General features: G+C 41.1%; 1 protein-coding gene across 2 annotated transcripts in view; it reads right to left on the minus strand.

The window, feature by feature from the left end:
- Positions 1-27691, minus strand: part of ptgfrnb (prostaglandin F2 receptor inhibitor b) — a 79389-nt gene that overhangs the window by 13185 nt on the left and 38513 nt on the right. Inside the window, exons 6-12 of one of the 2 annotated variants that reach the window (XM_084922670.1) lie at positions 25480-25626; positions 25241-25401; positions 24924-25044; positions 23680-23899; positions 23404-23591; positions 20749-20778; positions 16613-16720 (exon numbers count right to left, since the gene is read on the minus strand). In XM_084922670.1, the coding sequence (XP_084778796.1) occupies positions 16613-16720; positions 20749-20778; positions 23404-23591; positions 23680-23899; positions 24924-25044; positions 25241-25401; positions 25480-25626 (975 nt within the window). The remainder of the gene's footprint in view (positions 1-16612; positions 16721-20748; positions 20779-23403; positions 23592-23679; positions 23900-24923; positions 25045-25240; positions 25402-25479; positions 25627-27691) is intronic. The other variant, XM_084922671.1, reaches the window with a different exon arrangement.

A 27691-nucleotide genomic window follows, 5' to 3' on the forward strand; every position in this document is an offset into this window, starting at 1 on the left:
GAAGAGAGGGGATTTAAAATACTTAGTGACTGAGAAGATTATTTTGTTTATTACACAGCCATAAATAAACGGCAGAAAAAGGCACTCGGAAATGTGAACGCATCTCAAGCTGTGCCTTTGGAGAGGACGCGGTATCACCGGAGAGAGAGGCCTCCACCCGCCCCCTCCTCACGAGAGGGGCTCTAGGAGTAACTGATCCCCCACTAGCAGGGTGACGCACAGCCTCTTGCCCACAGCTGTTCCTCCTCTGAATCTAGACCGCTGTCCAGACCTTCCTACCCCTCTTTTATGAACTCGTGAACTCTCTCAACAGTTACTTGACAAGCTTTAAACACTGCCTTTAAGCTTCCTGTGTACTACAAACAGAGCCAGCAGAAGAAACAGGGAAAAAAGAAGAAGTGTGGATGTGCTGCTACATAAGCACGTGCACACAACTATTTCCATAATTTCACTGCATGTAAGCACGGCATCAAAAAAGAAGAAGAAAAAAAGAAGGGTGATCTAACAGACTGTAAAATAAGCTAGTTTGTGTTTTTAATAAACAAAGATTTGGTCAAACTGTTAGCGATTAGGTAATGATCATCTGTAGGAAAAAAGCAGTAAGTGGCCCACGATGTATCATCTCAAAAGGGCTGCACAAAAGATGCTTAAAAAAAGAAAAGAAAAAAGTAAACTCTTTCAATATTGTCAAACAGAATTTCAGCATCTCCCTTATGTCCTCGTGTTTCTTTCTTCACACAACTACTTCAATCACTTTTCATGTGTACAGAGGGAGGGAAAAAGCCTTTGATTAGAGCTGGGCCTGAAGTGTGTGGCGTTATCTCCATTTGTACAGTTGCACTGAGACACAGTGAGACGCAGCCTATGACAGCAGGCTTCTTGTGCCAGGTAGTCTGCTTTCAGACGTGGTCAGGCGATCTGGCTTATTTCAGGCGTACTGAACTCTTAACCCTTTACTGAGTTTCCTGTAAAGCTGGCAGCAAAGCTCTGTGGTGTCTCTGCGTCATCTTAAGAATTGCAAAGGGATTAGAAACACAAACTGTCTGATACCATTGCCATCTGGTTTGAGGACACTGTCCTACCTCAAAAGGAAAAAAAACAAACATAAATGGACATCTGGGTGACCGGGTGAATAAGCGCAAGTAAAACATGAGTTAATGCCATGCACTGTAAAAGGGTATATTTGACCCAAACCATGATCTATTATTGCAGCAGGCTGCTGCAGTTGTTCGTAGTTTGCATTGAAGATGTGAACCACAGATGGAAACATTTGAGTCTTTTCTAACATGTTGCTTATTGCACTAAAGCAAATTACTGCTAGGTGAGTAGATGGCAAGTGTTTGCAAGCAAGTAGGTATTTTCCATGCAAACTATGGGAAACCGTGGCAACCTGCTAGTAACCAAAGTACTCACAAGTAGGTTTTAAATGCAATACCCTCTTTGTGACTGACAGCTAGCAACCTCCAGCTACTACCTGTCAGCTGGTTGGGGAGTACACATTTTTCCACAGCAACCAGAGGATGCAATGGCGATCATTGACCGTTTTCTTGGCCTGTTCAATTGAGGTCTCGGTGACGAGACTTGGACTCCAGCCCCCTCGTCATTTGAGTGCAGTGCATAAAAATGGAAACTCATGTCAACTATGAGAAGAAAGAAAACAAATCAAACTCAAGCGATCATTTAATTGTAGCACTGAGTTATTTTGATGAATATTGTTCCCTAAAGCAGTGTGTCAACAACCTTAAGGGGGTAAAAATAAGCCACCTCTGAATTTCACTTATTAAATTTGAAGCGGGTTAACTTTGCTCGAGTCTAAGCTATAAATCCATGCACTTTAATCTCTCAGGCCTGTGAGGTGGCAGATCTCGAGGTTTAAAAAGGAATCTATCGATTAATAACATAAATGACGAGGCCAACACCACTACTGGTCCTTCTTTGCATGTTTAGGCTACTTAATAATCTAATTTCATGCATTCTTGTTGTCACGTGAAGCTGACATGGCAGCTTTGGTGTGCAGTGACTGGTATGGGGAAAATCACATCTGATAGAGTGGAAGCAACGCCACTGATATCCTGGTGTATCAGGAAGTGTGTAATAAAAATGGTATCCAAATCCCAGCCTGAGTTTTGGTGCTGCAGCAGCTCCATTAAGCAAAAAAGGGTCTTCTGCTCTGGTGATAGGATGGCAGAAACTAAACTACAGTGGATCTCTAATAGAATATCTGGCTCCTGTCTGAGCTAATAAAACTAAAATGGCTGTCGGTGGAAATGAAGACAGTCTGATTGGATTTCTCTGGATTAATCCCTTGAGAAGAGTCCAAGGCGTAAACTGCCCGAAACACACACACACACACGAACACAAAAGACTAACGATTACCACCAGTGCATCTAATGAAACTGTGTGTGTGCTCTCTGCTCCATAAAGCAGGACAGCACTGGTAGAGTGGAATACTAAACACTATAAAAACACCATTTAGCTTCACAGAAACAAAGCCACTGGGAGGCTAAGTTTCCCTCGTTACTCGCTGCATGTTTAATAAGAACACCAGTAAATGAAGGCAAATTGTACTTCTTATCTGACACACTGACATACAGCTGCCTTAAAACAAATGACCACACTGATATGGACTTCATAGGAAATATATTTTTAGGTCTGTTATTGCTTTTAGATGTTTAAACTACAAAAGATAGATAAGCTGGGAAACCTACATAAGATAATTTATTTTAGAAATTCTCTTTATCCAGATTTCCATGAATTTACAGCACTATGCAAAAGCCATCCGTTATTTCCTTTTATTTGCTTCAAGGAGCCAGGCATGGTCTTTTTTTTAAATTGCTCTTGAACACTAGTTCTCCTGACTTTCTGAATGTTTTAACATTTTTTTGGACACCGACTGCATTTTCCCCTCATTTTCAGTCCAGTCCATGCGCCTGACCAGTTTAAGAGAAATGCTTTTTTTCTTAAGCCAGTTCATACAGACCTATCAATCATTCAAGCATTAAAAAGGCACTGAAGTAAAGGGATAAACCAGTAAAGTGTCTACTTACACAAAGCAAATAAATGTAAAGGTACAAGAGTGAGTGTCTACACGGTGGAGGCTCTGTTATGGTTTAGGCTAGATTTCAACCAGTGGTGTTGGAGACCTTGTCAAAACTGATGGAATTATGAAAGCAGAAAACATATTTGATCCACCATACAGTACCACATGGAAAGAACAAGACTGACAACAGCTTCATTTTCCAGCATGACAATGATACCAGTGGAAACACCATCAGTCATGGATTGGCCTCCCCAGAGGCTGGACCTCCACATTATTGAAGCATAGTGGGATCATGTTGACAGAACAGAACAAAAGGCCGAAACGAGAAGCCTGGAGAACTATTCCTGAAGACTACTTAAAGACATAATGAGAAAGCTGCCTAAGAGGGTTCAGGCTGTGCTGAAGAATAAAGGTGGTCGTTATAAAATCCATTCCATTGTCACTTAAAAACATAGTTGTAAATGATATAATATATTCTGACATCTCCCCCAAGTTAAGGCAATTATATATAGATGGTATTCGATTTTGTGATGTTAAATGCAATAATAAGTTTCTTAGATCTTCATTAAGGAGTCTTTATTCTCCAAATTTACTTAGACGCAATTACATATTAAAAGATTTCCAAAGGGAAGAAATTGAAAAAATAAGAACTAATTATATCACCTTCCCTATCCCTCCTAAAGGGAAAGAAGTCCAATTTAAAATCTTGAATAAAATTTACCCGACAAATAGACTCCTTAGTGATAGATTCAAAATAGAAACGGGTAATTGTGTATTTTGTGAAACAGAAGAGGAGGATTTGGACCATCTATTCTTTTTGTGCAATTTTATACAAATATTTTGGTTGGATTTTCATACCTGGCTTTATTCCAGTGGGATTCAAATTACCCCATTTACCTTAAATATGATAATGTTTGGAGTGTTTTTGAAAGAAAAGAAAGCTAATTATGGTGTTAATGTGTTATTAATCTTGTGCAAGCAATTTATACATAAATGTCATTTTTTTAAGACTAAACTAACACTAGCTTACTGGAAAAACGACTTAAACCTGTTGATTAAATCTTTGACCTTAGTTAAAAAGAAAAAGGCTGCTTTTTTTGTTTCCTTTATGGAAGATTTTGATTTAGTGAGTTAATAATCTGTTAAATTATGTGACCCCATCTTTATATTTTCTTTTCACTATGTATGAAAGTTGCTAATATGTAAGGAATGTTTATTCTCTGAATCTGTAATATATGGTGCATTTTGTTTGTATGTTAATATTACTAATAACAAAAAAAAATAAATAAATAAAAAAATAAAGGTGGTCACACCAAATATTGACTTTCACTTTCGTTAGCACCTTAAATACTGTATCTCCATGTATGATTGCACGTTTCATTAAACTACTGAACCCATTTTCCTAAGCTTCAAACTGAAATGAATATTCACTTCCACCTGCGTCTTTGGTCTCAGCAGAGCTGCTAAATATTTTCGGCAGACATGTGTTTTACCAGAAACCGAACAGAATTTTTAAGAGCCCCATAGATTTCTGCAAGCAATCAACCTGACTAATGATGCAATCATATCACACATTGGCCGTCCACGAAACACTGCCTTCTATAGTCGGAAACATTTTGACACTTTCTCTTGTTGACTGGCACGCAGTGTAAGCCCAAACAGAAGAATCCCCCTGCGTGCGGTCACGATGTTTTATCTTTGCATGTGCGACACTTCTGCTTGGAAACTGCTGCCTTAGCAGTCTGATGACACTGTGATCTGCTGTTTCCAAGGATTTCTTCAAAGCTGCATCTCTGTTCCTACTCCGGTTTAACTGTGGGACGTAATGGAGTGAAAATTATGGCACAGTGCAACTCTGTGCAACATTTTCAATTTGTGTTCGACTGTCAAACCCGTCCTTTCCCTTTTCCTCTTCTAGCGCTCGGTTTCCCGCTTTTTGATTGGCAACCATTTGCTCTACTTTTTCAATAAAGTAAAAATAAGCAGAACGGCACCGCATTTGATGTTTTCAGTCAGTCATCTTTCATTTGAGCTGAAAACCTGAAACAGGTAGTTCTGACTTTTAGCAGTCATCTAGGGGACACAGAAATGTTGTTGTTTTTTTTGTTTTTTTTTAAGTCAAATGATTACTGAATTTTTCTCAAGTTTTATGTACTTTAATTGTTGAAACAAGCTGCACTAAAAAAATTTATTACAAGGCAATTTAAACATGATTCATGAGTCATTTGCTTGACTTTTGTTTAATATGCATGTGGATTAAGAGCCATTATTATGACCTGCTGTACTTCCTAAACTACATCCAAAAGCCCTGCAGAAGGGGACCGACAAGCATAACAAGCTTTACCTGCATTGTGTGCAGAGGAAGCTGTGCAAGAACCACAAGAACAGCACAACCAGATGGGCCACTCATCTGACTTTTTCCAGATGAGGTTTGGTTTATTAGACAAGAAATTAGACCTGCTCTAGCTCAGACTGAGCACAACAGGAAATGAGGAACTGACTAACACCTGAGTCAAAAACAACTTGTAGGATTCAGGACTTTGTAATTCTGTTTTTTGCTTTAAAAAAAGGTCAAATAAAGGTATCATCATATGGAAGCCCGTTTCCGCCACTAAAAAAACAAAAACAAAAAACAAGTATCCATAACTCGAAATTTCAAGAACATAACTTGAAATTTCGACTTATTAAATCAAAATTTCGATTTATTAACTAACTGGAGTTAACTCTGCCAATCAGTAATCTACGTGAATGAGGTCACTTTCTTGTTACCCGGAAGCATATGGCGCAGAATGCGCACTCGAAAGCGAGTCGCAACAAATTGGTGCTTTTGTGAGTACGTTTGCTGATAGTAACGCCATGTGATTCGGCTAATAACACAAGGATTTCATCATTTTTGAAGCCACGCTGAAAATACTCAGCATCCATGCATTCATGACTGGATGTAATACTGGTAGCTTAGCTGTAGCATTTGTACCTGAGGGCTTCGGCTTCCGCGTAACAAGGAAATGACGTCATTCACATAGATTACTGATTGGCAGCGCTAACTCGAAAATTCGACTTATTAACTCAAAATTTCGAGAAAATAACTCAAATTTTGAGTTATGGATCCTTTTTTTTGTGGCGGAAACGGGCTTCCATATAATCATGATGTGGATATAGTAAATATGTGTAAATAATTCAAAAAACGTTGTAGTTTACACCTTTGTCCATTGGATATCGGATATAAAATACCATCCTGCTATGATTTTGTGCTTTTATAATTAGAAATGTGTGAAATTCTGCCTCGATAAGCTTAAAACTCCAACTAAGCTGCTCTACGTTGGCTCACCCTGACCTTGAATAGCAAAATCTAATCACTTTGTCCTTGACTGTGAATGTCAACAAATCCCCTCTCACAATGTTTCTCATATACTGTGTTCGTGAAAAATGGGACAACCCAAGTGTGTAATGCCTCAGGCCACTGGGCTGAGGATAAAAATTCAAAAAAAGGAGGAAAAAAAAATACAGACCTATGAATCTCAGGCATCTGTAGTGCGTCTGTACAGTTTGAAACCGGGACAGGTAGAGCTGACAAGCTAAACCTGGTGTCCTGTTGATTGTGGGGTGGGTGGGTGGGGCTGGACTCTTTGTCCAAGTGCACACAAAGATGGACATAATGGGCAAATCTGTCATCCTCAAACTGAGGGTGTCTAATAACGATAGATATAAACTACAACTAACCTCAACTAACAGTTGTTGAATGGACTCTGTGTGTTGGCTGTGTTTTCTTTGGGTTTTTTTGTTTTTAGTAGTAAAAATTATTAGTTCACCAGAAACATTAAATGGAGAATCATTTGGTCTTTCTGTCAGCTCACCACTTCCTACACTTCCCCATCTATCCGCTCTTCATCCCTCTCTTTCTACTGAACTCTTTCTCTCGCCACTTTTAATTCCCTGCCTTCCTCTCGTCCTCATCTCTCTCTTTAGGAAACTTTGCATGGCGTTCTCCAACGACTCTCCCTCCATTTACTGCCTACTCTATTCACTCTCTTCCACTCTCACTCACTTTAACAATCTGTTTAGCTCCCCACCACAACCCCCCCACCCTCAACCATTCACTCCCGCCATCTCTTCCCATCTCTCTCCAGCTCTGGGTCTATTCTTTCTCTACCTCGTTCTGTGTCCCCGGCCGGCTAACGGAGCGTGAGATTGGCTAATTAACGGCTGCCTGTCGGTCCTGCGAAGACAGCTGGGTTATTTGGTGAGAGTGGAGAGAAGGGAGGAGAGACTGAAGAGGAAATGAGGAGAGGAGCGAAAGCGAGTATCGTTGTGTATCTATCGCCCAACCTGATTTTAAAATACAACTCCAAACTTGCAGTGCACATTTTTTTAAAAAAAGTTATTGTGTTCTACTATACACACACAAACTGGGTTAATTTGTTTAAACTATATCAATCAATTTTTTGTATCTCACGAGAAAGGCAACATGAGCAGTCTAACCAAATTAAGGCCAACGTCACTTCTCCTTTTAGCGCCGTTTTGGTTGCCACCACCTCCTCAGCAGTAATGTGGCACGAGCTTCCAGTGCACAGCGCTGCAGAGCATGGTTAAGTGAATATCTGTGCTTAATTTCATCTCTTGTTCCCATCACGGCAGCACTGACAAGTCTAGCTGGTGTCAAGAAATGTAAACGCCACCCGACTAATGATTTAAAAAACTGTCAAAAACTAAAAAGCTCAATTCTAACATAAACCACCGTCCTACACAGAGACACGCTGGAAACACTAGATGTGTTTCTGTGTTGCTCATGTGCGGCGCTCACTCATACGCTGGCACCCTAAATTGGCACTCAGTCGACAAAACCTTTGGAACCGTTCATCAGCAGGCAGTCATTTGTCCATCATGTGTCTGTCTGTGGGTTGGTGATTTGCAGGTGTGCAGTACTCAGTTTGTCAGAGGTTCTTGTCTCCAAACTGCAGAGCTGGGCGATACTTCTATGCGGATTTGTCCATACAATCATTTTCACATCATATAAACTCCAATCCTGTCTTACTTTCTCTGGCCAGGAGACACTTTTGCAAAGGGAGGAGGTTTGGAGCGACTTTGTGGCCGTTGCTGTGGCTCCTAAACACTTCTACTTTGCAATAATACCACTTACAGCTGATTGCTCCCTCCCAGATATTCCACACATTTCACAAACTGAATGCAATGGTGAAGCCCTATTATAGCATCATGCTTGAATTCAGTGAGCTGTTTAGAACAATGCATTGCTTCACAAATGTTTGGAAAGACAGACTGCATGGCTAGATGCTTGACTTTATACATCTGTGGTACTGGGACCTGCATGCAAAGATTTAGAGGTGTGACCCAATGCTTTTTCCCATACAGTGTATATTAAGTTGAAGTAAGCACCAACACCTGTATCGGCCAAACTACATAAATACAGACACAAATAATCAGCTGCTGGCTACGGTAAATACCACCTATATTGATTGATTGATTGACCTACGGTCCGTACTTTCTGTAAAATGTTTTGGTTGGGTCTTCTTCTAGTAAATTATACAATCCAGTTATTAGCTTGGTAAACCTGCTATATGGTATGTGCTAGAGTAGTTCATTTAAAGGAACAAACATATAAATAAATAAAAGAACTAAACATAATCAGATAATCAGGAAAAGACTGCCAGTACCGAGGTTTTATTCCACGCCATGTTTTTAGGCCGTAGTTCTCTAAAAAACAAAAAAAACCCCAAAAAAACTGGACCTGGAGGGATTGCTGGCAGACAAATGTAGGCATGATCGCTGTGCCAACAGGATTCAATATCATTTGTTTTTCCTCAGAATTACCCAAGAATTTTCACCAAAACCTTCTTGGAATGATGCAATGTTTACTTTTTACTATAAATATCTTTGTGCACTTCTATGAGACACACTACAGTAAACAGCAGTGATACAAACTACTTAGAAGAAAGCTGTTTCAAATGCAAATTTGTTTTCCCGAGCTCAGCGGTTAAGTTTAGTACCTTTAACAACCATCTTGGTTGGCATTTGCTAATTGTAGCCATCTAGCTTTCTTTTTGCTTGCATGCCTGATGCCTCATTTGGAAGGGGAAAGAACAGTATGTGTGTGTGTCTGTACTAGTGAATCACTGAGGAATAAAGCTTTATGCCTTCCCCAGCAGGTACAGAGTGATATGCTGTTACTTAAACAATAGAATTTCAGGCTGTTAAAAACAGTGGTATCTTGTGAAAAGTGTCACACTTTCAGAGGCACTGCTTCAAAACACAAAGAAAACTATCTCTAATGGTGATGTCATCTCCCCTCCACTGACATCTAGTATGCAACATCTGACAAGTGCAGACTTCCACGAGTGCAACAACATGCCATTCATTCCTCGGGTAATGAAGGCTGCATGTCCGCACGCAGCACGTTGAGTTAATCAAAAGCAAAACAACACAGGGTCAAAAAGACAGCGAGACAAACACACACATCAATCTTTGAGTTACGGTAGGAAAAATCTTTAAAGATCTTCCATAAACTTTAATTTACAAATGATTACACTGTCCAATTACTGTATGCCATGGAGGGTGGTACTCTTGCTTGATTAGTAAATTAGGTCTAAATTTAACTCTAAAAGAACAAAGGATCAAAGTGATCTCAACGCGGGGAGGAAGAGAGCATCCGATCATTATGGAATAACATCCTGTAAACCTGACATATTTGTCCACAATTAATTCTCCCGTCATCACCGGGGTCGTGAAACTCCCCACGCAGAAGGTGATGAAAGCGGTGACGGTAATTGAAATGCGATTTGAACGCCAATAATCGTGTCTGAAGTTATCCCACGCACCATCAGATTTCTGAAAAATAATTACCTACAACTCCAGCGGCTGAGTGGAGGTATCGGTGTGTGGTACTGCTAAAAACTAATTAAACACACACAAGTTAAAAACCAACTAAAAGCTGTCACTTTCACTGCATGCACACAAGTTCAACTTAGAACTTATTATGTATTCATGATGCTTTGAGCTAAATGCTAGAACCAACCATTGACCGATGCTGGCCATTTGCTAATGGCTGATAAATGAAAATAAAAATGTAAAGAAGAGACTGGAGCTTTAACACTTAACGCTTTAACCATGTTATTAGTGTTGATATTACATAGTTTGTCCATCAGAGGGCACTCTGCAACTTCTCTGTTGGTAACTGCTGTTACCAAAATTATTTTTTAAACCACACAGCGTAGCAAATGTTACAGAAACCTGTGGCTTCCTGTGTCTCTATCAAATATTTAAATCCCCAAATATTGATATCATATATCGGTTGGCCACTAATAAATAAATGCTAACATGCACATTAGCACTAAAGATGAAGTGCAAATACATTTTTGTAGGTTTGGGTTTAAGAACAATTTAAATACCTTTGACATTAAGGGATGTTTGCGTAAGCATTTTATAGCAGTTCATCAAACTGTAAGAGAATGATATAAACCAGACAGACTCCATGTTTGAGTCATGTGGCAAGATGGTTGAAAATGTACCACATGGTGCAGGAAACATGAATTACAGCATGTCCATCATTATGATTAGAAGGCATCTTCTCATAGATCAGGGGCGTCCAACTCCAGGCCTCGAGGGCCAGTGTCCTGCAGGTTTTAGATGTGTCCTTGATCCATCACAGCTGATTTAAATGACTAAATTAGCTCCTCAACATGTCTTGAAGTTCTCCAGAGGCCTGGTAATGAACTAATCATTTGATTCAGGTGTGTCTAACCCAGGGTTAGATCTAAAACCTGCAGGACACCGGCCCTCGAGGCCTGGAGTTGGACAACCCTGTCATAGATGCTTTGATGATGGTAGAAGAGAAGGGCTTGTGAATGAGGAGCAGGTTAAAGAATCACCTTTAATGGGATCGTGACAGATGTATTTCTTTCTTGTGCCACCTGAATACAGTTATCCATGCGTCTAACAGGGCATCCAGTACACCTCATAGGAAGTGGTTATTCATTACGCAATAATTTTGACTCATAAACAGAATTCCTACTTGGGGCGATTGTGGCTGAAGAGTTGGGAGTTCACCTTGTAATCGGAAGGTTGCCGGTTCGAGCCCCGGCTTGGACAGTCTCGGTCGTTGTGTCCTTGGGCAAGACATTTCACCCGTTGCCTACTGCTGGTGGTCAGAGGGCCTGGTGGCGCCAGTGTCTGGCAGCCTCGCCTCTGTCAGTGCGCCCCAGGGCAGCTGTGGCTACAACGTAGCTGCCATCACCAGTGTGTGAATGTGTGTGTGAATGGGTGGATGACTGGATGTGTAAAGCGCTTTGGGGTCCTTAGGGACTAGAAAAGTGCTATACAAATACAGGCCATTTACCATTTTACTGATCAGAATTCGTCATGCACCAAAGATCAACAATCTGCAATTGGGAAGTTATCCTGTTTGAACACAAGGGTCTCCTTGGCTAGCAATTCTATCCCTAAGCTTCCAATTGGGATAAAATCTACTATTAATTAGTTGCACAATTACAGTCTACTGTGGATGACATGATAACCGATTTCAATCTTAGACGACAGAGCGACATGATACAGGTTCCTTTGACTCATGTAACATTGCTCCATAAATGTTGACGTAGGAACGCACTTACACGTATGGAGTCAGTAGTTTCACTAATAATGGGCTGAGTCAGCGTAACAGTGAATAGGAGCACTGAATGAGTAAGCAGTGAGGAACAATGCGGGATGTTATGTTCGCAATTGTGTTTCACCATGCCCGCTGTTAAAGCAAGCTCCGACAGGAGAGCTGTTTTTGGCCATGTCTGAGGAATGTACTGTTCTCTCTAACACGCACGCGCACACACACACACACACACACTTGCTCAACCTCTTCAGTAATTTCTTAGTTGCCTTCTTGTGTCACAACAATAAGCTTCAGAGTCAAGGCAGTAACAAATCACTTGTATTAGAACACACACATACACGAGCTGTTATTATACAACTTGCTGTCACACCCAAGAAAAAGCTTTGTGTGTTTGATGTAAGGACACCTGCATAAGCCGAGATTTGGCGGTTGTCCAAACTCGGGAAACCTACACGCCACACCTTTGTTGCTGCATGTCACTCGATTCCAGTTTCCTAATTGGTCCTTTAACTTGTGTGTAATCTGTTTGTTATGGATACTTGTCGCGCTTTCGACCACTTTCGCAGACTTAAACACACCTGCCTGTCACAGTCGTTTAACCCCTAAATATAAACAGTGTTTGTGGTTAGCTAGATCACAGAAGAACTCTATGGTCACATGATCATCCGCAGCGATACGTACAATGATATAACCGTACGTGTTATTAACCAGAAAAATGCCTATTTATAGCAAGCTTTCAAAGATCAAACATGAACTGATACAGCTCGGTATTTTGTCTGTGCATTTAAATCTGTCTTACTCTCTCTAACCTTCACAGAGACTAGTCTGAGAGAAAAAAAATCCAGCCAGCATGGCCAAGCTGTCTCAAATATACATTTTTTATAGATAAATTATGCAGAAGAGCATCTCTGAATGGACAGCGTGTCAAACCTGTAAGCAGATGGGCTACAGCAGCAGAAGACCACACAGGATGCCACTCCTACAGCCAAGAGGAGGAAACTGAAGTTGTACTTCACACGGGCTCGCCAAAATTGGAGATTGGAAAATTGGAAAAGCGCTGCCTGGTCTGATGAGCTCTAAACTCAACTAGATGTTAAGGTCAGAATTGTATACACAACATGAAATCATGATTCCAGCCGGATAATGTGTGATGTCCCAAAACAGGTTTCGTGGGTGTGACAATAACTCCACTGTACTCAGATGGCCTCCACAGTCACCAAATCTAAATCAAATAGAGCACCTTTGGGATGTGGTGGAACAGGAAATTCACATCGTGGATATGGACCAAAACCTCCGTCACCTTCTTGAATCTGTGCCATGAAGAATTAAGACAGTTGTGAAGGTAACTAGCTTAATTCTTCATGACAAAGTGTGCTAAATAAAGTGACTGGTGGGTGTATACTTCCCCTGGATGTATATAACATGTTACTTCATTAATAAACATGTATTTCATATATGATAAAGAACCGCTCCAGCTGTGCTACGTTAATCCGCAGCCGTAAATAGTCCCCAACGCACTCCCCCCTTCACTCCTGTTTGAGTCGCATCTGCTACAACCTGCCAGCTGTTTCAGAAACCCACTGCGATCGTCAGAAAACAGAAATAAATAAAAGAGGGAACAAATGAAAGCCGATCAGGTGCTGAATGAGAGCGATTTTCAGACCACATGTTACTTGCAGAGCAAAGTGTGACTCAAAGCGCCTTCATTCATGCACAAAGTGGAACCAGATGTTGCGCTGAGAGCATGATCACCGATACAGAAATGCCCAAGTAATTCAGCCGGTTCCTACTGCCGTAGCGTTGCACAGCACACACATGCTGAAGTGACAAATGATTTGCAATTAGCACTGAGCCCGTTAGTTACAGTTTAACTTAAACCCCGACCACAGGAAACACAAATCAGGAAACGTGCACCATCGTGATGGCAGAAAAAAAGAAAACGAGCTTAGAGACACTTTAGGTTTTGAGGTTTTTATCTCTGAAACTTCTGCCTCTTACTCTACTGAGATACTCATGATAAAAGTAAAAAAACTGAACTATTTTTACCCAGTGAAATGACAGATTTTTGCTAGCTGAAGCTATTAGCTAGCTAATTAGGCGTACGTTAGTTTGAAACGGTTGAAATGCCGTCACCAGTCGACTCCTCAGTGAATCCAGATGTCTTGCTTTAACGGAAAGCCTAAAGAGACTTCTTGACTTGATGGCCACATACAGTATTTATTCTTAAACGTTAAAACTGCCTGTCTGAGGAAGGCTAACGGCCAACAGCAGAACATAAACCATTTTATGTGCACAACATGCTTTTCCTGACTCTCTCTCCTCCTACAATGAACACATCAATATCCACGTGTAGCATCTTTATCAGCTGTCATGGAGAGGAAGGCTCCGCTCCCTGGTGCAAACCCCCCACAATCCCTGCAGCTCTACACATCTGTGTTAATGCTTACACATATGCACACCTACAAGGACACAGGTGCAAAAATAATCATGTTTGGCTGTAAAAACTGGATTAAAAAAAAAAAGAAAAGAAATTGTATTCATCTCTGTTTGTTAGCTCTGCTTGTTAAAATGCAGTATTAACTATCCATCTGTGCTTTATCAGCTCACGATGTCGATATAATATAGAAAACGCATGTTGGACGGGGCAGGAAGGACGCAAAGAGAAATCGGAGGGAAACGGTGACAGCTGGGCCGAGCGAGGTGGTGAGTTATGCGCACCGTCGTGTGATGTGTTCAAGTTAAAGAGTACAGAGTGAAGAGGAAGAGGAGGGCGTAAGATGAATGGATGTTTAGAGTGATGGAGAAAGAGAGACGGAGGAGGGGGGGGGCGAGGCAGACGGAGACATAGATGGACCGAGAAAAGAAAGAAGAAGCAGTGTGTTATACTACAGATGGTTCCCACAGGAGGCATCCATTGGTGTGCCATGGGGACTTTCCAGTGTCACAGAACATTGTACATGTACAGTAATGGAAATAATAAATTCTATTTAACTTCTATTGCATATATTCATACGACCAGTTTACAGCTTAAAACATGCGACTAAAACATGTATAAATTAATAGTAGGTTCAGTCTAGTTTGCAGCTATCAAATGTATATTCTTAGAAATTTTAACAATCTGCAAACAGCGTTTCAAAAGAACTAAAGGGTTTGGTGTATTTACAGGCCACACAATGATCAGATTTAAAGAAAACACTTTTCTAAATGCAAAAATGAATAAATAAATAATGCACTAATCCACCCATCCATCCATTTTCATCCGCTTATCATTTTCAGGGTCGCTGGGGGGCTGGAGCCCATCCCAGATGTCACAGGGTGAGCGGCAGGGTACACCCTGGACAGGCTGCCAATGAAATGAAGTATACATACGAGCAAACTAAGGCATAAAATAGCCTTTAATCTGTTTTCTTGGAAGGTTTTCTTACATGAGCAGGAGGCCAAAAAAGGACAGAAAAAAGAAAAAGACTTCTGACAGCACCTCCTGGATGAGGTAGATCTGATGTTCACGTGCAGGTGTCTTTGTGTGCGTGTGCTCAAGTGTGGTAGTGTATGAGTGAGTGTGTGTCTGTAAGCCTTTAAAGGAGCTGCAATGAAGAGAAGTGAGCACATCAACAATCTGCGGAAAAACAGATGTTATGATGGCGTCGAGTCTAATAATTAAGCTCACTGATTACTGGATTAATAATAAGACTATCAGCACTGTGTCAGTGGCTCAGAGTTTTATCATCCCAGGAATAATTTTACCGGTTTACACACACACAAAAAATCAAGTGCATTATGTGGAATATTTGTATATTATTATATTATATTATATTTATAATTGGGCAGCATTTTTCAACCAGTCGTAGCGCACCCTGCTGGGCAAAAGCAGTAGCAAAGGTGTCGTCTTTAAGTCGGGATTACACTTTCTGCGAGTCTGTTAGTGTGCACTAGGGTCCACTAAGGACCCAATCATGGAAATTCCATCATCGGACAATAAGCCCGAGGGTTCTTGTGGATGTGTGACTGTTTGTCTGTGACCGTGTGGATTTTCTATGAGCGCACACCAGGGAGACTCAAAGTGGACCTCAAAGAAGTATAACAGGACTTACTCCTTCTCTGTGTCATGGAGCAATGGAGTATAATCTAGGCCTTACTTTTCAGGCCATCGTGTCCATCTTTTATATACAGTGTATGCTTTGTGTATGGCAATTTAATTAACCACAGCCAATTTAAGATAAGGTGCAGCCGCCACAGTGGGTGGAAAGTCCTCACACTTGAAAAGACTGGAACATAACAGTGTGTTGAAGCTGTTATTGACTCATGTTCTGCTGATTAAATAATTAACCTGCCCACCAATAATTGAATTTGTATGCATGAACTCAATGACAGTCTGTGTCACAGGATTACAGATTTTGACCTGATGCTGGTGGTAGAAAGGCTGGGCTGTTCAACTCTTTGCAAATTCAACAAACTTGGCAAGGTTGCTGCTTTGAGTCACAGCACTGGTTAGACCACCTAACTGAAAGCAAACCCTTCATTCTGGCATTTTGATGTGACACAATATTGTTTACTGTTTCCCCCTTTTTAACCTGTGGTTTCTCATATCAGAAGAAACTGAAACCTAACAGTACAGACCTCAAAGTCAATATGAGTGAAAGCAGCCTGGATAGAAATGTTAGTACAGTACACCAAGTAACCAAGCCACGAATATAAAACCACAAAGGAAAGAGAAAGAATGCAGAACTCTTAATCATCACATCATTCTTATTAAGGCTGCTGCTGACAGGTTGACAGGTGAAGAAGGCAAAGGAAATGTTTGTATGAATTTGCACATGTGGGAGCTGCAGCAGTGTCTCGATGCAAGCGTGGAAAAAGATGAAAAGAGCTTGCAACAGTTGCAGATCGTGATTTATGAGTGCACGTGAGAAAACCTCACATACAGTACCTCCATATATGCTGTGTGTGTGTGTGCACTGTACCAGTCTTTGGCGAGGATCCGGAGACGCTGAGCGAGCACTCCATCTTTGCCGTTTCCCACGGATAAACGCTGCTATCGTCCGACTTGATGGCGATGGAGAAGGATGGGCCTGCAAACGCCAGCACATCGGTTCAAATGAGCTTTATTCAAGAAACATTTGACACAGACAACAAACATCAGAGAAACTCTGCTGAGATCAAAAGGGCTCGTTCAAACACAGGCTTGCTTTTAAACCTACATATACGATAATTCGGCATTCGGGTCCCTGAGGAAAGACAGTAGATGTGAGCTTGCGGGGAGAAAATATAGCTCAGCCCTCAGATGATAAATACTGCTTTAAAGTCACAGTCTGCGGGTTCTCTGATATGCTGAAATCAACAAGCAGGAAACAGCAGCACTGTAGCTCAAGCAGATGGTAGCTCAAAACCAGAGCTCGGCACCCGCTATAAATTTGTAAAATGGAACCGCTGCTGCAAGGCTAACAAAGCCCTCAACTATAAAGATTTATAGCTACAATTTCAAGTGTGCCTTCAGTGTTGACACCTTAATGGCTTTATATTCTGCAACCCAATGAAGTTTTCAGGTTGGCTTTGGGCCGTTTCGTTAGAAAAAAGGAAAACGCTTGAGGCTCTTTCGGGTTATGTTTAAAATTAGTTTACTAACAAGTAATTTCTGCTTTTGCATGCTTTGCGTCTAAGTGGAAGGAAGGAGTGAAAAGACATTTTTTACATGTGAAACCTTTTGGAGCTGTAGATCAGGATCTCTCTCACATGGAGCAGAACATAGTCTGTGTCGAAATGGAGACGGTGTTTTTCTGAAGCAGTTGGAGCATGAATGATGCACCACACACAGCACGATTTGCAAATCGGACCAATCTGGCATCACACTGACTTTGTAATAAGGAGCTGGCAGGTTAAAGACCGGCTAATGTCTTATTAGACTGCGCAAGATGTGGGAATTCTCACCTGCACCTCAGTCAGATAAGTCTTTAAATACAGTTCAGAGTGGCAGCTAATCTGTGAGAAGAACTCTCAGTCAGGGATGAGATAAAGAAAAATATGTGTCTGGGTCTTGAACCAGGATCTAGTTTCAGATTTCGAACGTTCATCGAGTCTTGAAATCTACGAGTAGGTTCAGCAGGTCAAGGTCCACGCTAGGCCTCGATGGAAACCTCACACAGGAGCGCTTAACCTGACAGTCTGCCCGCCCCCTCAACGCTCCTCACTCTGTTCTGGATACTTTTAAAATATGTGCAGATGGTCTGCTGAATTATGAGGGTCCCTGCTGAGTTAATCCCCACAGACTCCCATGTTAAACTGCTTTGCAGCATTAAAAAGCAGTTTTAAAGCCAGGTACAAAAAATAAAAGTAAGAAAGCTTTTGGGCTCTACAGTCAATTTCCCCTTTTTCATGACAACTGTGACAACTGTAAGATTTTACACAGCCTTAAGTTCTTCTTAGGCGTGTGTCCACTTTCAACGAAAGGTGGGTGCCAAGAAGAGTGTTACCTTTCTGTGCAGCTTCAAATCCAAGTTGCAATAATCTGACAAATAATACGAATTACTGTTTGGTTAATTGCCAATAAGAAGGTAAGTATATGTCCCAGAGATGCATTTACTAGCCTAGAGTGCATTTAGCGACCATCTGCAACAATTGGTTTCAATAGAGAAACGTTTATTCCCTGACCAGCTGCCTGTACCCCACTGAGCTGTAATGAAACAGGAAACGTTGAACGCTCACCCTCAAAGTAAAAGCGAAAGTGTGCCTTATTGCTGCTACCAATATGTTCCAAAAGGCAAAACTTTTATTTTGAAGGCAAAAAAGTCTCTGCTTCCAGTTTTCATCATGCTTTTCACAGTTTAGCCACCACTCGATGAGCAGCACCTGGTGGTTACTGACCGGGCTCTATTCCTATGTGAACGGGGATTTAGCAATCAATTTCATAGCAACCACTGGCAACCAGTCAGGAAATACAGATGTGTCCTTTGGGACCAGTTATCCCCAGATAGTTGGTAACCAGATCTAAGCCTGTGTGATTCTATGCCTGGAAACCAACACATGAAAGAAAAAAAAAAGGATTCATTCAGATATTAGCAAACATGTAGATCGATAGAAATGATCCCTATCCTTGGACAACATCATTTGTGGTGAATTTGTGTCTTAAAGTGTAGTGCTGATTGGGTTGTAAAACAAGAAAAGTGATGCACAAATTAATTTGATCGTGTGCAGAAAAGGAAAAAAACAAACAAAAAAAAAAAAAACTGCCCGGGAATAACTACAGTCGTGAGACCTTGGAGCCATTCCTCGTAAAATCTAAAATGTTCTGACAGTTTTCCCTTAGAAGTCTGCACTACCCATGCTGTCATGAATAGCATACTGTATAATGCATGCACTCCAGCTGCATAAACATTATGAAAAGACATGTTTAAGTCTTGCCACTGGTGATCTATATGCAAGTCCAAAGAAAGCCTGGCCTTAAAAATCCTTTACGTCGCTGATGTTTGTATTAGGAAGCACGTGCTCATTACTCTGTGCCATGGATGGTCTTGTCATGAGAGGACAAATGATATGTTGGATGACACGGATTTAACTTAAAACCTTCTAATAAACGATGAATGATTGAGTTTAGGAATGTGTCTCAGTAAAGGTGGACATTAAAGTTATTTTAGCTCATTCCTCTATCTTACTCTGGGATCAGAGCCAGACTCTACTAATGAAGACTTTCACAAAAGAAAAAGTCATGTCTGAAATGGGGACATTGTTTCTTATAGAGGCCTTACTCTTGGAAAAAGATACCACTTTTTTTCGTATACTTATATACTTCTCACTTAATTTTAACGGTTAAAATCACTTACAGGCTGAATTATTAAACAGTGACTGTGCTGTTGAGACGTTGCATTTCCATATACCTCCTCACAGAAGATCCCCGTGCAAGGCAGAAATACCACAGCACGTCTGAAACATTGAAGATACAGCTGGAACAATGGGAGGCTTGCCAGTTTGTGGATGCACTCGACACACACACACACAACAACGACGAGTGCACAGCGCTTCCGTCCCCCAAGGCGAGTGTAAGGGGTTCTTGAAAACCACTCTGCTTGAAGCTTGATCGCTGTTAGTGTGGGAGTGTGTGTGTGTGTGTGTGTGTGTGTGTGTGTTGCTCTATGTGGGGTCAACTCAAAATGTTCAACTCGGACACACGCGCTCGAACACTTGAAAGATTACACACGCACGCAAGCAGAGAGAGAAAAGGAAAGCAGTGGTGCAGATCTTTGCAGCTGGCTGATTGGCCAAAGGGCTTCACTTTGAAGATGTCTCAGAGAGCGAGGGAGGGAGGGAGGGAGGGAGAGACGGCAGGGGTGAGAGAGGGAAGGGGTGGTGGAAAGAACGAAGAAGGTAAAAACAGTGTGTGATAGAAGAAAAAAAAAGGGAAGTAAAGCTCAAGGGTTCCTGCCCTCCCCAGAGAAAGACAGAAGACGGTCTTCAGTTCATCTTCTCCTTTCCCACATTTCCTCCAATTTGCTGTCATCTTTCACTTCTTCGCTCCTGCAGCCTCAGAGCATCTCTGCTGTCACCAAACGTCTCTCGCACACGATTAAAAATGTTTCATCCAGTCTTTTAACAAAGATGTGCGACTTACTCCAGGTGGTGGCGTCTGCTTTCAAACTAAATATTATGTCCCCTGAGAAGACTTCCTAATCTTTTTGCCCACAAACAGTAACTTGAAGTTGTCATCTAAACTGTGCTTTGGATTTCCATGCTCTAATTTCCTCATGATAGCTCATTCACTCATAAATGTAATGATTCCTAATTTCATGGCAGCATCTTTTATCTGTATGTTTTGCATAAGCAGGTTCTACTTGTGGTTACTTATTAGCTGTATATAAAAGATGGAAGTAGCCACCATAATGTGACCTATATTTGACTTTAGCATCAAAGCTACGATCATATTTTATTTATTTATTTACTTTTTAGAGGAAAATGTTGCTGTATCTGCATGAGATGTCGGAGGACTTCGTGATCAGCTAATGCTAACAAGCAAGGTTAGCATGGTGCATTAAATGATATATGGGTGGATGACACAGACTGCTAATTAGTGCTAAGTAACATACAAATGACATACTAAAGCTTCACTCACCAAAACCGGAGAACAGACTTCTTGGACCATCTGCACCACAGAGCATATAACCGTGTTATGATGCTCCAAAAGGCATCAAAACCACAAACGCAGGTTGAGTTTACTCAGGAGAAATAGTGATGATGCTAAAGCTACTACTTTATGTTGTATACATTTATGGTTTTATCTTAATATGGGCATTTTACTTAGGAACTATGGAGACAGGCTGAGTTTTGGAAACATCCTCTAAGTAGCCATTAGACAAACTGGTGTTTTTCACATTTTTCAGCTGCGATGGTTAGCTTTTACACAGGGTTATCAATTCATATATGGAACATTACATAGCTAGATAGATACTTTATTGATCCCACATGGGAAATCTCTGTGTTACAGATACTTCCAATCATTCTCAGAATGATTGGCGAAGGTTTCCAAATGATTGCTAAATTATAGATGCAGACAGATTGCCGACATGTTGCCATCAATCTGAGTGAGTGTATCAATAAGCAGAACTTGAGGGGACTTAACTCAGCTGCTTGTATTCTGGTTATATAATATATGTTACGGTCACCATATCACAAATGTTAAACCTGAAGTGAGAAGTATTGTGATAATATCACATCGCGAGGTGTCTGGTGATTCCCACCTCTAGCAACTACGTCAGCATTTGTAGGGGAGTTCCTGAATTTCTCTTTCAGATCTGTGAGGTTCTGACTGGATTCTCAATGTAAGCAGTTAATTTCTGTTTAACGTGTATGTAGATAGAAATAGATTAGCAACAGACAGCCTCAGGTTTGTGATTTTCACTGATTTAACACAGTTAATCACTTTATTATCATTGTCCTTTCTCTAAAATTCTCCACCTTTTGTTATTGTTGACTTTCATCTTCCCTTCATCCTCTTTTTGACAACTTTCCTTCTTCTGGTGATGCATACCTCCACGCCAACCCCCCAGCCAGCCCTGATACTGCCTCAGCTGCTCTCCACATTGTTTCCATTTCTATTTCTCTGCCTCACCCATTGCACTTTCCTCCTCCTCAGTCCACTTTACCACCTCTCTCGCGTTGTCTTCCTTGTTGCCTCCCTCCTTCCCTTTCTGACGCTCCTGTTTCTCCTCCTGTCTCCCACTTCCCAGATCAAAGAAAGTTAAGTAGGCCAGTGGCTGTGGTGGGCGTCAAAGGGCTTAAGGTGTGTATCTGTGTGTGTGAGAGAGTATCTTTATCACTGCACATTTTTAGGGAATTTATGTTGCTCATTATTAACACTGTGTGGGAGGAGGATGTGTATTTATTTTGTGTAGAGGGATGTACAGAACACGGATGCTTACACATTTCTATAAATAGACAGCTACTTTGAGATTTCCAGGATAATTGCAAAGCCTTAATATTAATTTATTCGCTGGTATTTGTTCCCACTGTTATGAAAGTGAATAAGTGATCGAAAGACTAGACAACGGCTCTATATTATTGATGAATTTCACTACAGTGCTTGGAAAATATTTTATCACCATTTAGCATTAAATTATGCACTTTGCATAAAGGCTGCTTTTAGGAGATTTCATTAAATGAGATGGTGTCTTACAAAACAAATATAGCCTTAGGAGCAACACAAGTGAGAAAAACCCACCTACGAGTAAAAGGGCGCAATTAGGGTGGAAGTTTAACATGAACATCCTGTGCTAAACAGAGGAGCAGCTGCTGGTTCTTTAGTGTTTTTTCGACTCTAAATTCACATGTAAAGTTTATCTCAAAGCATAAACTCAGGCCTCCTCAGCATACACACAGTGACGTCCTCCAGGGTGACTGAAATGAAACTCTGCTGCTAAGTTTTAACAGCCGCCTTGAGCCCCTTCAGTCACATACTCTCAAGGTAGGGATTATTTATTCTGTCTCCATTGATGCTTATGAATCAGAGAAAACCGTAATGCCATGTGGAGTCCAGCAGGGATCAATCCTTGGTCCCCTTTTGTTTGATCTTTTAGTGATACTTTCAGGCATACAAGGCAGGTTAACATATCTATGCAGATGATACCCTGATCTATCTGGCTCTCTACTAAATGATTCCTATTGATTCATTACATTTGTCTCTTGAAAAAGTGGAGACCTACACAAATTTCCTTCAATTCGGTTTATATAGGAATCAAAAATGTGCGGTTGCATCTTTTTTTTTTTGCTGGGGCACTGAAGACTTCAACCTATGTGAAAAATCTTGGTATAATGATGGTTGACAACCTTAGTTTTGCTAACCATATTTTGCCTTTAGCTACATCTAGCTACACTGATTAACTTAAGAAGTTATTATTTCATTTTTGTTCTTGGATTTGATCGTGTAAAGCATGTTGACTGTAATGTTTAAAAACAGGCTATATAATTTATATAAATGCCTTTCATAGCCTAACCACATTGTCTACTCGCCAGATTTGGCTCCATATTACTTTAGCCTCTTCTCTAAAGAGAAAACAACTTTGGACATGCAGTGCGCATCGCAGACATACAGTACAAGGGTTAGAACAAGAGAAACCTAAAACCAGCAGCCATTGTAAAAGTGTTGCAGGCTGCCCAATGACGCAACCTTGAAGGGGAGATTGTCAGAAAACCACTTCAGTCACTGCTATGATAGAGGAGGGTGGAAATTTCGGTCAAATACTAAACCTACTGTCTGTAAGCACAAACTCACCATTTTCCAGGAAGTTTATCCTGATTTTATTTGATTCTGAGCTGCTGGCTTTAGTCCAAGCCTGTCCCGGCTGCTGTTTTGTCCATGCAGTGACGTCACACCAGTAGTAACCTCTGTCGGACAGCTGGACGCCTGCCAGGCGAAACCGAAACTCTGCCGCACCCGACTTGGTCAGAACCAGATTGTCTCTGAGTAAGCAGTCAAAAAAAATTGTTTTATATGTCTCAATATAAAACAAGAAACTGAAGTTTGTTACTTAAATGTGTTCATGTGTACCTCCTGTTTGGGTCTGTGGCTCCTCCGTGCTGTACGACATTGTCCGGGCTGAGGGTCATGATGGTCCTCACGGTGCTATCCAAGCTGTCCTGAGACTGGATGAGCACAGAGTACCCCGCATCACCAATGTTCTGAGTGGTGACACTGCAGCCCATTTCAAAGGTAGAGCCTCCTACTGATGCCTCACGGATGCGTTTAGCCACCACATTCACAATCGGACCTGGAAATAGAAGCGGCCGTTCAAGTTCTAAGAAGAGCGTCATTCAAACCATCACAGACAGGGGGAAGTCCCCGACAGGGGTCAACGGGAAGTGATAAGTACTCAGACTATGAACTGTGACTCATTCAAAGCAGACCCATACACACATACACGCGCAGCACACTGCAATTACATCACAGCCCAATCAGCTAAATTATGGTCACCAAGTTCAACATGTAGATCTCAAATAGGGAGGAAGTGAATGTCTGTGTGTGTGTGTGTGTGTGTGTGTGTGTGTGTGTGTGTGTGTGTGTGTGTGTGTGTGTGTGTGTGTGTGTGCACACACTGTGACAGTGAAGCTGAGACAAAAGGAGGTCTGTTGTGGGATTCTTCTGTAAAGTCTATAAACGATATGGACACATTAACATTTATTCATGAAACTCAGCAGTGAAGCTACTGTGGCAGCCTGGCAGTGCATGAGTAGTTTTCTGAATCACGAATCTGAGTTTGGATTTTCTGTATTTCTTCCAAAAATACCTCATTAAGTACGTCACTGACCGGGCACATTTGTGTATGCACACAGGCAGGTATACTGTTAATTTTGCCAAAACACTGATACAAAGCTCAGTTTTTTTTAATCTGCATGTGACACAGAATCAAATCCACAAAAGTGGAAGTCTCAGTTACAGAAAAGAAACTCGTTTCTGCTACTTTCATATTTTTTTTGGTAAGTCACACTGAATTAAAAGGTCATTTGTTGTAATAATTTTGAGGCTGGTAAGCCTCGACTATATCACAACGGTTTATGATTCTTTTGACTTGCATACAGCCTCAGGAAGAATGGCAGGTATATATACTTGTTTACTGAAGTTAAGTTTGTAATAGATGCTGCACAGCAATTTCTCCACATTCTTTTAATTAAAAATAATGATATTAGCCCCGTTGACCAGCAGATAAAAGCTAGAAAGAATAAAGATCTACATGCTTTTTCTGATTACTAATGCCAGTGAATCAAGAATCTAAGTCATAATAAAAGCTTTCTTACGCTTGGCGTCCCATTGAACAGTCAGCGGCGAGCTTCTGTTCTCAGAGGTCTTCACCATGTCTCCCTGGCTGTTGACGCTCCAAGCAGACACACTGCAAACATACTGGCCCATGTCGATCTCCTGCAGAGCGAAAATGAATGCCCATTAATGCCTCCAAGTTCCTTTATCGACACCTGACTGCCATTTACTCTTTCCATCACTTTATACTCATTTAACCACAATTTAGCCTCATAGCACTTCGTCGTTTTCAGGAATCCAATAAGACTTTAAAATTATTGCAGGGCAACGTTTAGCTGCACAGCATGAAAAACTGTACCTGTGTGCGGAGGATTCGCAGCTTGAACGTGTTGGGCTGGACTCTGCTCAGCGTTAACGCACCGCTCTTCATCCTTTCCATATAAATCGACCCCGGCAGCAGGTTGCCATTAGCATCCAAGGAACCAATGGGATGTGAGGTCTGAGGATCGTCCCCTAACCCTGCCGGTATCAGAACAATTTTAAAATTGAGTGATTCTGTGGAAAAACTTCTCTAAAGTAAATCTGAATTAAACATACCAGGAAGCGATGTGTGCTCCCAGCTGACGCCCAGTCGGCCTCCAAGAGGCAAGTTGGCAATGTTGGTGACGCGACAGGCGAGTTCTGTTGGCTCAGCTGTCGTCTGGGGGTTGACTTCAGCCACGAGGGTCAGCGTGAAGTTCGGCTCTGTGGTGAAAAAGCGAGGCAGCAGAAAATTAAACTGGGTGTCAGTACGGAATAGAAAACTTTAAATGAGGTTGGGTGGTCTGATAACTCTGGTCCTTTTGGGTTTTAAACTCATTTGCAGTACTTTTTACCCAATTAATTTTTATCAGTTTGAACTGCCATGCTTTCAATTTAACCTCAGGAAATGCACGAGGAAAGACCCACAGCTTTATGGCAGCAGACTATAAGAAATAACCAACTGCAAATGTGAAGTTCCATCCAAGCATCATTCAACCTGAACAAAAGCCTAGCCCATAAAGAAATAGATAAACCTGACTGGCCTGCACAGAGCTCTTGATTTCAACAGCATGCAGCATTTTTCAGATTGCCTGGAGCGTCTGGCAGGCCTTTTTGTCCAATATCGTTGCCTGAGTCGCGTTGGAAAGCCGTTGCTATTTGCATAAAAAACACCTCTACCAAATCTGATGGCAACTACTAAGTGGGCTTTAACAGGAACTTTATATTGGTCTGATAAACCAAATCTAAGCCAAGCCTCATTGGCAAGTGTGGCTACCAATAAAAAGACAAAAATAAAGTACTTAACTAAAGAATATAGCCGTAAAGTCAACATAGGGACACACTGAATGTCAAGCTCCAAACTTGACAACAATCAAAAAGAAGCTGCCTACTAAGACATAGATAACTTCTCTTAATCCCGTATGTAAGCAAGAAGTGAAAAACCTCCCAAGGAGGGCAAAGACAGGCACGTAATACTTTGAAATCAAGGGTGTATCGAAAAGAATCATCAGATTTCAAAGTGCTTTAATTTCGCAGCCATTCATTCAGGTAATGATGGAAACACAACATTATGGCGTTAAACATCCTAAAACTGTAGATATGCATTTTAAAATATACGCAAGCTTCTATGTCCATTACTTTAAAAAATATAGCTTCTTGAAATTGGATGATTCTTTTTGATACACCCTGGTGAGATTATGTTTTTAGTAGCATTTGCATGTTTATCATTCTGTCTGTAAACGGGATAGCTCGAGAAGGTTTTACTGAATTCTGATAAAACTTGGTGTAAAATGGGACCACGTTAATAATCCATTAAAATTTGGCATCCATCCACCAAGGTCTTAAAGGTCAACTTCATGATTTATTACCTGAAAACTGACAAAAAAAGCCTCAAAACTTAGAGATGTGATGTGGTATACATCGTCAAAGTGATAACAGAGCTATTTAAAACTGAAAACACAATACTATTGCCTTTAAAGTAAATGCTGTCCGGACAGTGAGCTGACTTGGCAGAGGTTTGTGCTTCTTGTTATATAAAAAAATATCCTGTCCTTGTTTTAAACTCGATACATAAAGTATGGTCGACTGAAAAGAAGCCTCAAGCCCAGATGGTGCAACTGGCATAATTAAGTGGTCAGACTTAGAATGGCAATTAAGTTTACCGGCAAACAGCCTAGAAGGCGGCAGATTAATGGCCATGACCACATAACATACATCTAAGTATACACATACAAAATCTACAGCAGGAGACTGGCTACGTGGAGTTTTTAATTATCCTCGTTGTCAGCAGGGTTGAAATGAGCACTTCTTTTAAGAAGAGAATCAGAACCCTGACGGCTGAACAGCTCCTCGATGATAATGCCAGAAATTGAGTTACTGTGCTGCCTCGAGAGACATTATTCCCAACCCAGCCGGGTATTGCTTTCATCAGTCAATCCTAGGTCACATTAACAGTCTGACATCACCAGACACATGCAAAGTGAATCCTCCTTTTTTTTCTCCTTTAGGTGATTTCTTCCTTAAATAGAGTTAGGTGACTGAGCCAGATGACAGAAATAGAGCAGAAATAACACCGTTAACTGTGTGAGATGAGGTGGGTATCAAAGCATTAATAGTGTGTGTGTAGGTGGGGAGGCAGGTCCTCTCAGTCAGGCATCCAGATTGCACCTTTACGCGTCAGTGAACAGGAAACACACAACAAGATTTCCACCTGCTTAACCGTGAGAAATCACACACACACACACACACACACACACACACACACACACACACACACACACACACACAC

The sequence above is a fragment of the Perissodus microlepis genome, chromosome 23, assembly GCF_051167445.1.
Source record: "Perissodus microlepis isolate ML-2025 ecotype Zambia chromosome 23, ASM5116744v1, whole genome shotgun sequence".
Taxonomy (NCBI): Eukaryota; Metazoa; Chordata; class Actinopteri; order Cichliformes; family Cichlidae; genus Perissodus; species Perissodus microlepis.